The sequence below is a fragment of the Brachyhypopomus gauderio genome, chromosome 8 (assembly GCF_052324685.1).
Source record: "Brachyhypopomus gauderio isolate BG-103 chromosome 8, BGAUD_0.2, whole genome shotgun sequence".
Lineage (NCBI taxonomy): Eukaryota > Metazoa > Chordata > Actinopteri > Gymnotiformes > Hypopomidae > Brachyhypopomus > Brachyhypopomus gauderio.
In genome coordinates this window covers 26684265-26698631 of record NC_135218.1, presented here as the reverse complement: position 1 = coordinate 26698631, position 14367 = coordinate 26684265, and the positions used below count along the sequence as shown (strand labels likewise).

General features: G+C 45.6%; 1 protein-coding gene across 2 annotated transcripts in view; it reads right to left on the bottom strand.

Moving 5' to 3' along the window:
- mcm6 (minichromosome maintenance complex component 6) overlaps positions 1-2683 on the bottom strand; it is a 7258-nt gene extending 4575 nt beyond the window's left edge. Inside the window, exons 1-7 of one of the 2 annotated variants that reach the window (XM_077015916.1) lie at positions 2477-2683; positions 1978-2124; positions 1727-1837; positions 1301-1550; positions 1041-1206; positions 665-810; positions 426-576 (exon numbers count right to left, since the gene is read on the bottom strand). In XM_077015916.1, the coding sequence (XP_076872031.1) occupies positions 426-576; positions 665-810; positions 1041-1206; positions 1301-1550; positions 1727-1837; positions 1978-2124; positions 2477-2574 (1069 nt within the window). In that variant the 5' untranslated portion in view covers positions 2575-2683. The remainder of the gene's footprint in view (positions 1-425; positions 577-664; positions 811-1040; positions 1207-1300; positions 1551-1726; positions 1838-1977; positions 2125-2476) is intronic. The other variant, XM_077015915.1, reaches the window with a different exon arrangement.
- Positions 2684-14367: the final 11684 nt, after the last annotated feature.

Sequence of the window (14367 nt, the reverse complement as noted above, 5' to 3'; positions counted from 1 at the left end):
AGACCCACACATATTAGTACAGTAAACACACACACACACACACACACACACACACACACACACACACACACACACACACTCCTGAAAGGACCGTTACTACAGTATTGGCAAACAAAACACAGTAGGACAATGAATCATATTGCTTTTTTTGATTTGTCAACCGAAGTAGATGGTAATGACCTGCTAATTACAAAGTAACGACTCATGTTTTTAAAGCACTGAAGTAAACGTAAGAATATCACACAGACTGTGAGTTAGGCAGTACGAGTGTGTGTGTGTGTGTGTGTGTGTGTGTGTGGTGTGTGTGTGTGCGTGCGTGTATGTGTGTGTGTGTGTGTGGTGTGTGTGTGTGCGTGCGTGTATGTGTGTGTGTGTGCATGCGTGTATGTGTGTGTGGTGTGTGTATGTGTGTGTGTGTATCTGACCGTGGATGGTGGGGAAGAGGCTGGTGCACAGGTTGTGGTAGAGGTTCTTGTCCTGGCTCATCTCGAATACCTTCTCCCACTCCTTCACCGACATCTGGTTCTTGATGCTCTCGGCGGTCTGCTCCTCCTCCCGGATCTCCTTCCCGCCAAACTAAACGCAACACAATTCATTTCGAACTACGTTTCCCACAAAGCCCAGCGATGGGAACACGGGATTGGCTGCTGAGCTGGGATCCTACCCTGGGATTGGTGGGTGCCACGTGGCAGGCGAGGAAGGCCAGCCTGTAGGAGAGCTCTCGCACGCCGAGCGCTTTGAGGCCGCGCACGCCCTCGTTCTCGTAACCCTGCGCGCCGGCCGTGCGTGAGCTGGTCTCCGCCCGCACACCTGCAACACACACACGCAAGAGCTGTGCTACGCGCGCTTTAACACCACAGTTACATATCGGAACATATCGTTGAAAGAAAATCTCCCGCATCTGTTTGTAATTATCCGAGAGCTCCGATTGGCCGAGAGGCAGAGACCTGACGGCACAGCGCGCTAGCAGACGAATCAGAACACGGTGCCGGTGCCGAGGACGGATATCGGAGAACCGGGATTGGCTGAGCGGCCGGTACCTGGTGTGGCGAGTTGGGACACGTCGGGCACCACGATGAGGCAGCCGGTGAAGTCGCACTTATCGCCGGCCTGAGCCGTCTCCACCGCCTCCGCCCGCAGGACGACCTCCACGCTGCGGGGGATGGAGCCCCTCGGCAGCTCCGCCTGCGTCTCCTGGATGCGTACCTGGTTTCCAGGGCAACACGACACCTCAGGATCAGGCGTCCCGGCCGATTACTGAGAAATCTGCGTAATAGCGAGACGGCGCGTAACGCGAGACCTTCTGGAAGTCGACGAAGCGCGATCTGTCGGTGTCGAGCAGGAAGCGGCGACGGTTGTTACAGACGGGGTTGCGGCACACGCTGGGCTGCGTGAACTTGAACTGCTGCTCCACGTCCTTCACCACGCCCTGGCAGTCCAGGCACAGGAAGGTCCCGCTCACCAGCTCCGGGTGCACGGGGTGCGTGCGGACCACCTGCCCGCTGATGCGCACCAGGGAACCGACCCGCAGGGCCGTCAGCTCACGGATCCTGGAGGAACGCACGGGTGGAGAAGCGTCAGCACGGCAGGGGGGATAACGGTGTAAAACAGACAGACCTGGCGTCCGCGTGATCTTCACCGTGAGATGCGATGGGAACGTGAGATGCAGTAGTGTGTTGTAGTGTGTCAATCACAGGTTGTAAGTTTGGGTTAAGTTTCACTTTACTTGTGTCTGGTTGGAAGGTTCTGAATGGACACGTAGATTTCCTTGGAAACAGGTATATTCCCACAATCCCTTGCAAAGTTGCGCACTGCCCGACACAGATAGGGATATATCCTGAAAAAAACAGAACAAAACAAAGATTTTTAACAAAACACTCACATCTATGGGTCCAGTTTTGAAAGACCCAACGAGGTTCCTACCAAGAAGACTTGATGAAACCTGTGTGATGGTCCCTGTGTGATCGCGCCACCCACCTGTAGAACTCCTCCTGGATGATGGTTGCCAGCTCCTGATTAAACCCCTCCAGGTCCGTGAAGCTGATCAGTAGCGTGTTCCGCTCGGGCCGGATCAGCTCCTCCGCGTCGCGCAGATACTTAACCTCGCCGTCGCTATTCTGGAACCTGTTTAACACAGTCGCGGTTACACGAAATGTTAAATAAACGAAAACTTTAATGCGTTATTTAGCTAAGAATATCAACACGAGCGTAGACAGTGAGGCCCAGTCGTAACCATCTAACTATGGCCGCCAGACGGGCTACATTAGCTAGCCACAACTCTAGCTACCCATCTTAATTCTACCCTGAACAGAACACAGTCATATTTCAAATTCAGATAACTAAAGAAATACAATATTAACCTAAAATGATCCAAAGGTTTCAAGAAAATACATCTTGCTACCTAGGATGTATGGTTAACTAGTCTAAGGTCGGTAGGAAGCGGAAAGTGCAATAGTCGCACAGGAAAATAACTTACTCCTCCAAAAAAGCTTGGAATAATTTTTGACATTTCTCAGCTAACTCGTCTTTGATCACTTGACCGGCATTATCCACAGCGGGCTCCCCAAGATCCATTTTCAGCACAGTGTTATTACAGAGATATAACAGTATAGCGCGCCGCTCCGTTAGAACAACGAACACGAAACTCCACGAGTCCTCAAAGATTTTCGCGCGAAAAACCGTGACCACGTGACGACTTTCGCGCCACTAGTAGCCAACCAGTTGCACGCGTTTTGCTGCGGTGACTGTGATTGGATGGCTGGAACCTACGTGTCCGATGTGCGTGACGTCACGCCGTGGACCAACGTAGACGAAAACGTTCAGGGGTGAGTTTCCCGAAAGCGATTGAACTGAGCGATTTACGAACAACTTTAAGAACGCCGTTTTTACGCCAGTTTCCCAAAACCCTCCTTATCTTTCAAACCTACGAACGAGTCCCTAAGTAGCACTTACTTGACTCCGCCCCCACGTTTGCCCAGAACAGGATCTGCCAGTCGAAAACTGAACCACCGATTTACATGATTATTAGTTACATAACGACACTTTTGTGGCTTAATAACATTTCTATATTATTAAGCCACAAAAGTGTCGTTATGTAACTAATAATCATAAAATCAAACAACAAAAAAGTATTTACACAACATGTATGTAAAAAACAAAGTTAAAAAATATTTGTAATTGCTGTCCATCGCATGCCAAGCCTACCTATAAATAGGCAATTAACCTATTCTAATAACCTTTAGAAGCAATCAAGCAGCAAGCGTGGCAAACCGACCACGCAAACCAAATTTTTCTCAGGACGAACTAACTCAAATGCTGGAAGAAATTGAAGAAAACGAGTATTCTGTTCTCCAAAGCTCATCAAATAAAGAAAAAAACCAGAAATGGGAAGAAATAGCCCAGAAAATAAATGCATGCAGTGTATACAAGAGATCTGCAATGGACATACGGAAAAAATGGCATGACTTCGCTAGTCATGCAAAACGAAAGGGAGCATGCAGCGAGGAGTTAATTTCTATTGAAAGCCAAAGGCTGCAGATAGAAAAAGAGCGTCTGCAGCTAAAACAGGGACAGATGCAACAGAGCGAGAGATGCACCGTATGGAACTGGTGGAACTGAAGAGGGCCAAACTTGAGATAATGTCCAAACAACTCTCAATGTCTGAGTTTCAGGTATTCAGACCCTCAATTTCTGTGCCAATCATATTGCCAACTGAACAAGGTAAGATACTTTGCCATGTAACCATAGTGAATGTAAATGAAAGTTACTGATCTCTGATATATGAAGAAAAAACTAATCAAACTCTAAAAGTTAATTTATTATATCAAATTTTTCAAATCCTTTAGTTTTGTGGCAGTTTCATTAATGTTAATATTTTTCTTCCAGACTCCATTTCTACTCACACAGACACTGTATAGAAGGTGTGCACCAAGGATTTTTATTTCTATTTTAATTCCTCCTTGCTTATTCCTCCCTCTAATTATTATAGCATGTAATTAGTGGAGTCAAATAAAATACTTTGAAAAGCATAACTTGTATCCAATGAATGCCTTAGAGCCTGTTAAATTAAGAAACACACACAAACACGGGTCACAAATGTAAAAAAATGTATCCCAAATTTTATTTTCAGGAAGTTAACTGAAAACAGCCCCAATCATTTGTATTTGTGCTGCCAAGCCAGCCTGATAGTGTCCTTCTCTTCCAGTTCCTGGTTAGATCTCTTCTTTCCTCATCTTCATCATCATCATCTTCCTCAATGTCCTCATCAGGAACGTGCATGCCGTGTTGTATTACGTGAAAACAATAATTTCAATTTAGTATGTATAATTATGCGCAGTATTGAACTAAGGACGTGGATCTAATTTATGTGACGCAATTACACTTTCAAAAGTAGCCTACATTTAACTGTTCGTGGATTTGTGTTTGTAGTTCGGAGCGTTTTTAAAGGCATAATCAGCGGCCTCTATCGTTTTTCAGACATTGTTATAAATCTGTCTTCAGTTCAGTGTACTGTACCGTCTCTCGGTACAGTGCTACAAAGCTACAAACACAGTTCCCATATCACGAGTATGCAGACCGCTTAAGAACAACGTTAGTGTTGATTCCATTCTTTGCCCAACAGGTGGCGCCATGAGACCTTTTCGTAAACCTTGACCTTCGTAAACCAGGATAATCTCATGACTGCAGGGGGCGCCAGTGTGACAGGCGCATAGTTTTGTTTTTTAATTTTTATTTTGACGCAAGCTGGCACAGTTGTAAATTACAAGCCAAAACTGTGTTAATTAATTAATCTGTCTTTCGCTGTTTTGCATTTATCAGTTGTTTGCATTTGCTAGTTTTTTCTTTCCTGCACATAGACAACAAAAGACAGTCTTCTGAACAGGGGAGTGTGATGATGGATACCTGTGCCAACTTGTGCACACTTGTCTTACATCAGGCCATTAAAAGCTGGGTTACGTGGGCATCTAGTTGAAACGAAATTGTTGAGTCTTACAGGTTTGAGTTATCTGATTCTTTATGCTGTATCTCTGTGCACTGCCACGGTATCTGGTGCCATATCTGTTGTTTAAGGAGAAGCAGACACTCGGGTGTAATGATATTGCATAGTTATCACGGTAAAGTTGTAGCGCCCAATGTAATTGACGTAATGAATTAACATGTTCCGTGTCTGGCTGAAATGAACCAAACCCGCACACTATCTGCGATGCTGTGGAATTCACATTACAGGTCAAATGTAGGGAAGAAAGTTGCACTTCACTGCAGACAATATGTGTTTACAATCACAGCATCCGAAACCCAGATATATCTGCAGTGTCTTACACAAGCAATTTGCAGTCTCCTTGGAAAACATATAATTATAATAGTTGGGTAGAACTTTACTATACAACACAGTGATGGTCCAAAATATAGTTTAAACCTGTGAGGATTATTTGGGCAGGAAATTGCAGACATGTCTGACTGCCACAAGATCACACCAGCTGAGCTCCTTTGGCATGCTATATCAGTCAAAGAGGACCTTATAAACCACTCATAAAGGCTTTGAATATGTTTATACGTGCGACATGACACTTCACAACTGGCTTCTGATAGCTCACACGTCGTTAGGCTAAAGGATATAACATTAGGAGGAATGTACGCAGAAACAATCATCTGAAAGCCTTATTTTATTATTTAAATATGCACATCACATCACTCATGGTGGGGAAAATGTGTGATATAGATTAGATTTTTATTTTCACAAAGTTTATCATGCTTCCAAGTCCTTCACCTATAGTGTTGGCCACTCTAGTTAACAATAGAATAGGTGTGGTCGCTGTAGTCTACATGTCTGAGTCAAAAGTGAATATTTTTAGGTGTGTCTTGTGGGTTTCAGTAGAAAACCATTCTGAGTTTTCGTGGTTTTGTGTATGTTATCAAAAAGGTACCGGATGGCGGCATTTTTGAATTTTGAAGTGAGAACAGAGCTGCCCTGATTGGTGCACTGGAAACACTGAGCTGAGAGGCTTTCAGCTGGGCCTGTGTGAGATCTGGGTATGTGTGTGTGTGTGTGTATGTGTGTGTGCGTGTGTTTATGTGTGTGCATTTGTGTGTGTGTGTTTGTGTGTGTGCGTTTTGTGCATGTGTGTTTGTGTGTGTGTGTGTGTGTGTACAAGTGTGTATATGTGCATGTGTGTGTTTTGTGTGTGTGTGTGCATGTGTGTGTGTGTGTGTGTGTGTTTACAAGTGTGTATATGTGCATGTGTGTGTGTGTGTGTGTACAAGTGTGTATATGTGCATGTGTGTGTACAAGTGTGTATATGTGCATGTGTGTGTGTGTACAAGTGTGTATATGTGCATGTGTGTGTGTGTGTGTGTACAAGTGTGTATATGTGCATGTGTGCATGTGTGTACAAGTGTGTATATGTGCATGTGTGTGTTTATATGTACGCTTGCATGTGTGTGTTTGTGTGTGTGAGTATGTGCACGCACATGTGTATGTGTGTGTTTATGTGTGTGTGAGTATGTGCACGCACATGTGTATGTGTGTGTTTATGTGTGTGTGAGTGTATGTGCACGCACATGTGCATGTGTGTGTGTGTGTGAGTGTGTGCATGCATCTAACTATGGGCGCCTGTGTGTTCGAGTAAAAATGTGGTGTGTCTGGCAAAACCGTCTCGTCAGTGAACACGTCTCACCAGTCTGGATGTCCTTCTGCACAAACACACGAGTGCAGTTGCTCGGCCCAGCTGGTAAACACGCTCCTGCAGGCACGTGGACCCTGAGTCACTGCGCACAGCTGAGCCAGTCGTACCTGCACAGCCAGCCAAGTCTAGACGTTTGTCTCCATCAGGCGCCTTCAGAGCACCAGAGGTTTCACAAGGCCGGGCTCCTCGGCTCTGGCAGGTGGGCGTGAGGGCGACGACTCTAATGACGGCTTTCTCCTTTCACAATCACACCTGTGGCTGTTAGAAAAAACAGCGATAGCGTCTATCTGAGTGGGTAAACAAGTTTGACTTAAGTTCTATCATGTAGGGAACTTCTAGTACCATCTGATATGATTTAGAGATTGATAAGACAATAAAGGCACATAACCCCACAGAACCTCTTGACTTTAAACACAGAAGAGTTCCTTGTGGCGTAGAGGGGCTTACACACATGAACGTAGGACTTCTTTTGGACCTGTTGTGTGCTAGAAGAAAATCTATAACATCTAGAAGTGGACAGACAGGGGAACGGAAAGTTTTGGGAAGTTTTGTGTCAGGAAAAAAAGGCTGGTAGCATTCACGTTTCATTAGCAGTTTTCCAAGCTTTCATGAACGTCTGCATCTGTTTGGTCACACACACACACACACACACACACACACACACACACACACACACACACACACACACACACACACACACACACACACACACACACACACACACACACAAGTGCAAGACTCTCAACTGAGAGAGTACAGATGTCCTAGGTCAGAGGTCAGCCCCCTGAAGGTCAAAGTTGCAGAGAGGGCGAGAGCTTTGAAAAACAAACGGAGGGTCTCAGCCTTAAGGGCAGCATTTCAACAAGAGTGAAAACCACATAGCACATAGTAGGCGTTAAGTATTTAATAGCATGTGTTGCAAAAATGAAAATCTCTCATTGTAGTGTTATTATAAGGTGTGTTGATGGATACCGCATATAATTACAGGGTCTACATTTACTTGTGGAGGCCTGTGTATGTATCTTTGAATATATGTGATTCTATGTCAGGGTTCATGTCTGCGTGTGTGTGTGTGTGTGTGTGTGTGTGTGTGTGTGTGTGTGTGTGTGTGTGTGTGTGTGTGTGTGTGTGTGTGTGTGTGTGTGTGTGTGTGTGTGAATGTAAGTGGTGTGTGTGTTTCCCGGGGGAGGGTGGTTGTCATCAGCTGAGACACAGAGAGCCCACAATACCTTTTCTTCATATGGGGAAATAACAGGAGGTCACAAACAATACAAACGCAAACACACACGCTCACACACGCTCACACATGCTCACACATGCTCACACAAAGCAACAGATTCACAGCCCGCAGTCATCGTGAACCTCTGAGAGCTTCTGAGAGTCTCTGTCTGAGCTGCTACCCAGAGTGCCATGGGGTAAAGTCCCCGCATCTCGTCCTCCGCGATCTCACAGGAAAGGAGCCTGTGAGAAGCCTCCAACCTACACAGCACACCCATCTCCAAGCCTGTAGCATCTGCCACTAAATGTTGAGAACTTGTCTAACTGAACAAAGTCCCTTTAATGCAACTCAACACATCTGTATTCTGCCTTGTTGCTAAGCAACAGTCTTGTCATGTGGGCGGAGTATCAAAATGGTATTACCATTGTTCATGTATGTGTTAAAACTGATAGATCCAGCTCTGTCTCTCCCGAGACTTGTTAACACGGTTTCTGGTCCAGGAGTGTTCACCTGCTGACCGGTGGAGTTTGTGAGAGTGTGGGTGAGATGAAGGCGCTGGTGTGGACGTGTGAGTCGCTGTCTGGCTGTGACGGGCTCTCCTTCCCAGAATTGTTCACTGACATCCAGAGGAAGTACGTGGTCTCCTCCCAGCTGCTGCAACACTGGACTCCAGCATCCAACTTCATGGGCCCACACACCTGACGGAGTGACTGTGCACCCTGCTCAACCAATCAGCTGCCTCCTAGCCTACCTTCCACACCTACTGCTCGGCAGGGTGTTCGCCGGATAGCCGTCCATGTTGTATGGTCATGTGACACACCGCAGGTTCCTTGAAGTGTGATTTATATTGTGTTATATTTAGTGGTGGGCCGTTAACATCGTTAACGGCGTTCGTTAATTTGATAATTAACATGGGGAATATGGTGGCTTGGTGGTTAGCACATTTGCCTCTCAGCACTGGGGTCTTGGGTTCAAGTCCCTATCTGAGTGGAGTTTCCATGTTCTCCCCGTGTCTGTGTGGGTTTCCTCCCACAGTCCAAAAACATGGAGGTTAGGTGAATTGGCAGTCCCTGATTCCCTGACAAATTCTCCCTGAGTGTGTGTCTTTGTCCCTTCATGTCCAATAAAAAGCAGTTGTCTGAGTGTGTGTGCTTGTATGTCCAGTGGTGGATGGTGCTCTGTCACTAGGGTCTGTCCTCTAGGGGTGGGCGGATCGATATTTATATCGATAGTATCGATACAAAGGTGAGGATCGGTATCGGATCGATACCACGGCGGAAATATCGATTCTTTTGCTGCAGTTTAGAGGTCTGCGCGGGACTGCTTTTTTAATCCCGCTCCCGCCCACTCCCGCTTGTTTTAATCCCGCTCCCCGCCAAAAAATCGCTTGTTTTAATCCCGCTCCCACCCACACCTGCTTGTTTTAGTCCCGCTCCCGCCCGCACCGGCCAAAAAATCGCTTGTTTTAATCCCGCATCCGCCCGCCACATACACATTTCTGTCGCCCCCCCGCCCGCAATCCTAATATGAATTGAATTAATTAGATTTAGTACTTGAAATTTTCTTATGTATTTATTAAAACAGCAATATAGCGAGATCGCGCTGTCCCATTTCTTACCACAGTCCAAACACATGCCGTCAGGTGACGTACACCAACACTTTCTGATATCAATCACAACAAGCCGATTTCCCTCTCCATTAATTACAATGGAATATGACTTCCATACATCAGACTTTCCTGTAGTTGGCTTAATTGTGGTGTATTCGCCTGTTTTAATTGAATTTTCCACAGCTGAAACTGGTTGACCGTCAGCAGGGGTCGGCAACCTATGGCACGCGTGCCACCATTGGCACGAGGCATAATCACTGGCACGCGACACGCTGGACCAGCATCAGCAAAACTATATAAATTATTATATTAATGGATTATAATTTAAAGTAAAATGTATCGCCCCCCCCCCCAACGGTTTGGAAGTATCGGTATCTGTATCGATATCGGCGATACTGACCAGTATCGTATCGGTATCGTATCGATACCAAAATTCAGAGTATCGCCCACCCCTACTGTCCTCTCTCCCCTTCCTGCACCCCATTCAGTCCCCCAGAGGGTGTGGATCCCGGTAGAGAGTACGCTGTGCGCAGTTGGCTGCCGCTTCTCGCCGGAGTGTGATTGGTTGTACCTGTGTTAAAATTGTAAAGCGACCTTGGGTATATAGAAAGGCGCTATATAAGTTGAAGATTCATTCATAATCTTATCGGGCGATATAAAAATTATCGCCGTTAATCTATTCTTAAAGTTGGGTTGGGAACTGGGTCAAAATGGGTAAGCAAACTATGATGACTTTCACCTTAGTTTAGCTCTGCTGTATTCCTAACCAAAATGCACAGTAGGGGCGAGAACGAGTTTTCGTGTGAATTACAAATCGTTCGTGTGTTTACATGGATGCAGCCATGGCACGAAGTCGCCAGGTTTGCTTCACGGAAAATTCATTTTTAGGAACGTAAAGTGTTACCGGAGCGGAGCTCGGAGCGGTCGTTTTCTGCATGGTCCTAGCGCTAGATTCGCCGCTATTTAAATATTTCTTTTTAACCGTTAAAAGTGCAGAGGACCAAAACTGGCTTTTGAAAAAGTCCCCCCCAAATTACGTCCGTGAGGTTAAATGTACTAAATGTTGGCTTACATTTCAAATATCATGTTTAGCTGAATAAACATGTTATCAACCCCTTTTAATGTACAGTATGTAGGCTTATAAATTCATGTTTAACTGAATAAACCGTTGAACACGAGTAGCCTACATTTTATTGAGCATGTTTTTTTTCTTCAAGTATCAAAGTAGAACAGCTTTCTCAAGCAGTCATTGATGCATTTTGGAAACAGGAGATGAGCCCCTGGTCTAATGCACCCTTTGTATTAAGAAACCCTATCTCAAAAACTGACTTTTAGTCATTACTTGGGTAGCACGCATATGAGCCATTTTAATATAGATTAATCTAGATTAATTTCAAGATTTCAGTGAGATTAATCTAGATTAAAAAAATTAATCTATGCCCACCCCTAGTTATATTGCATTACATTGTGTTACATTGTGTGACATTACGTTACATTATGTTACATTGTGTGACATTACATTACATTATGTTACATTGTGTGACATTTTGTGACATTACGTTACATTATGTTACATTGTGTGACATTACATTACATTATGTTACATTGTGTGACATTACATTATGTTACATTGTGTGACATTGTGTGACATTACGTTACATTGTGTGACATTACGTTACATTATGTTACATTGTGTTACATTGTGTGACATTACGTTACATTATGTTACATTGTGTGACATTGTGACATTACGTTACATTGTGTTACATTGTGTGACATTACGTTACATTATGTTACATTGTATTACATTGTGTGACATTACGTTACATTGTGTTACATTGTGTTACATTGTGTAACATTACGTTACATTGCCACATAGTTTGTGTTCTTTCTGGCAACTGCAATCTATGAGTTCAATGATAAATATTACCTGCAAAACCATAGTAACAGTCCTGTTGTCATAGATGCACAGAAAGGACCTGACAGGGCCTTCCTAAGAGTGTTTTCAAGCTCTCTCTCTCTCTCTCTCTCTCTCTCTCTCACACACATACACACACACACACACACATAGCTGTCTAGCAGGATGTTGTTGGGCTTTTGAGGACATCCTCAGTGATGTTCACAGCTGAGGTTCAGATGGATGAAAGGATGGTTGAATAAATGAGCGAGTGTTTCTGCCTGGGTGGGAAGGAGCGGAGAGAAGTGATGACAGGGAAACGGTGGCGGAAGGAAGTCATTGTGTCCCACGATCATTGTGCCACAAATCTATTGTTGTATTTTTAGTGACCTGCAAACAAGAAGAGTACGTGATTGAGTTTATGTTTGGGTTCCAACGCTGACCTCTTTCACACGGATATGTGTATGTTTGAGTCTGTCTGTGTGTGTGTGTGTGTGTGTGTGTGTGTGTGTGTGTGTGTGCTTGTTTTATTTGTGAGAGCCTTTGTCTTTCCTGAAAATACATAATATATCCTTCCTGTTGTTGTGCAGTAAATACACTACAAATATCACCTGCGTCTAGTTTGGACATGTGAATATGCATGAGCATGAGTTTGACGTGTGTCCATGTCAGAGGAGAGTGTGGCATGTAAATGTTTTAAAAGACTTACACTCTGTATGTGTTGGTGTGTGTATGTGTGTGTCTACATTAACTTGTTCCACGAGATTAATGTGATGTGATGACTTTTTGACCCTTTACCTGTCTCCTCAGGTGGGCGTGGCCACATTAACACCTGGTGGAAACTTTTCCTGGCTGTGTGTGACGCCTGTTCAGGAGGGCTGGAATGCAACGTAAGATTTGCTTGATTGCTGTGTGTGTGTGTGTGTGTGTGTTTATGTGGCGTCAGGCAGCATACAACTCTGTTGACTGTCAGTAGACCTGAGAAGTCAGTCGTAATCCGGAGAGGCAAAGAGCATAACAAGGAACTCAGAAACGTACAAATGCCACTCAGGGTATTTCACTCATGACCTATGACCTATGACTCAAGTACACTTTCAACATCAAACTGGTAAATCCATTGATATGTATTAGGAATCTTTTACAGGTTTGGCAATGGCGATTCAGGAGCAGAGCATGACGGGCTCTCTCTGTCGTCATGTCAACGGGAGGAAGGATATGAGGAGCTGCAGGTGAAGCTCACAGGTGGAGGGGAGAGGTGGAGGAGAGGAGAAGAGAGGTGGAGAGGTGGAGAGGAGGAGTGGAGGAGAGTTGGAAAGGAGTGGTGGAGAGGTGGAGAGGAGAGGTGGAGAGGTGGAGAGGAGAGGAGGAGTGGTGGAGAGGAGAGGAGAAGAGGTGGAGAGGAGGAGAGGAGGAGAGGTGGAGAAGAGAGGTGGAGAGGTGGAGAGGAGGAGAGGAGGAGAGGAGGAGTGGTGGAGGTGGAGAGGAGGAGAGGTGGAGAGGTGGAGAGGTGGAGAGGTGGAGAGGAGGAGAGGTGGAGAGGTGGAGAGGAGGAGAGGAGGAGAGGTGGAGAGGTGGAGAGGAGGAGAGGTGGAGAGGTGGAGAGGTGGAGAGGAGTCTAAATGGCGTCTGTTCTTCAGAGCCAAGCTGGGACTTCCTGCGACACTCTGCTCTTCACAACACCAGCGTTCAGCTGACCTGTCACTCAACACCCTAACATGGTGGAACAGAAGCAATGCAAATATTTCATTAAAAGATTATATTAAATTATGTCATTAAAACTGTCTGCGGTTCGACCCTTTTGTCAACAGAGATCAGACATGGCAGCCATTTTGAATTTCATGTGTGTCCATGATTCTCGTTTGGTGCAGGAAAAATCTTTCAGTTTGTGAATCGTCCAGCTTTTAGAAATTCCTCTTCGTTCCCAGCGTGTGATTTTAGCGCTGTTGAAAAGCTCCATTGTAGGTTTGTGTCCAGCCAGACAGAGTGATTCCTAAACACAGAAACACAATGCCTTTCCACAAGATGCCACTGCACAAACTGGACCTTTGTCTTGGGGAGACGAAAAAGGGCCTGGTGCTAAACACAGGAACCGTGAAACAATGTGGGTCCCTCGACGGCCTCTCTGTTCGTGTCCCCTCTGCGTTAGAGCAGCTGTTTCAGGCGATGGCAGGGGAGGCCGGCTGGGTAGGTGGGTATCGGGGGGGGGACGTCTGTCATCTCTCTTCCTTCTTTTCTGTCCCTCTATCCTTCCTTCTACTCAGCCTTTCTTCATCAACACCCTCTTCCTCATTCTCCTCCCTTCACTCTATGGTTAAAAAAGCAGGAAGTTTGAGAAAGAGAGAAAAAAACACTGTATAAACTTCCAGGTCTTATTTCTTGGACTTCCTGGCGGGATGTGTGGTGACAGGCTGTGGGAAACTAGATTTGGATCCTTCGCTCGTCACCACGGTGACCAGGACCCTCCGGACCAGTCCTTTGGTCTTGCTGTGTGAGGCTTGCAGGCCCGGGGTCCCGCCGTCCCGCCCTCCAGACACAGCATGGCCTGTTTTATTGGGCTCCATGTGTTTGTTTGTGTGTGTGTGGGGCAGGTTTTCTGAGAGGTCATTTGGGGTGATTCATTCCCTCCAGAGACTTTATGACTTACTGTCACTGCGTAGACAGAGTGGATGTGGTCGGGGACCCAAACTACACCTGATGTGTCATGAGCATAAAGTGTGAGCTGTAAACATCACACCAGTGAACTGTATACGCATGTTCTAAAATTCACACCTCTGTAAAATGCGTGTGTGTGTGTGTGTGTGTGTGTGTGTGTATGTGACAGACAGTAAGTCTCATCTTGCACAGGACGGACATCATAGACGAGGAACCAAAGAGGAACCAAGGGTCCTGGACCTTCTGACCACTGCACACACCAACCTGCAGATACAACCATGGACCACTCACCTCTACTGGGACTGAA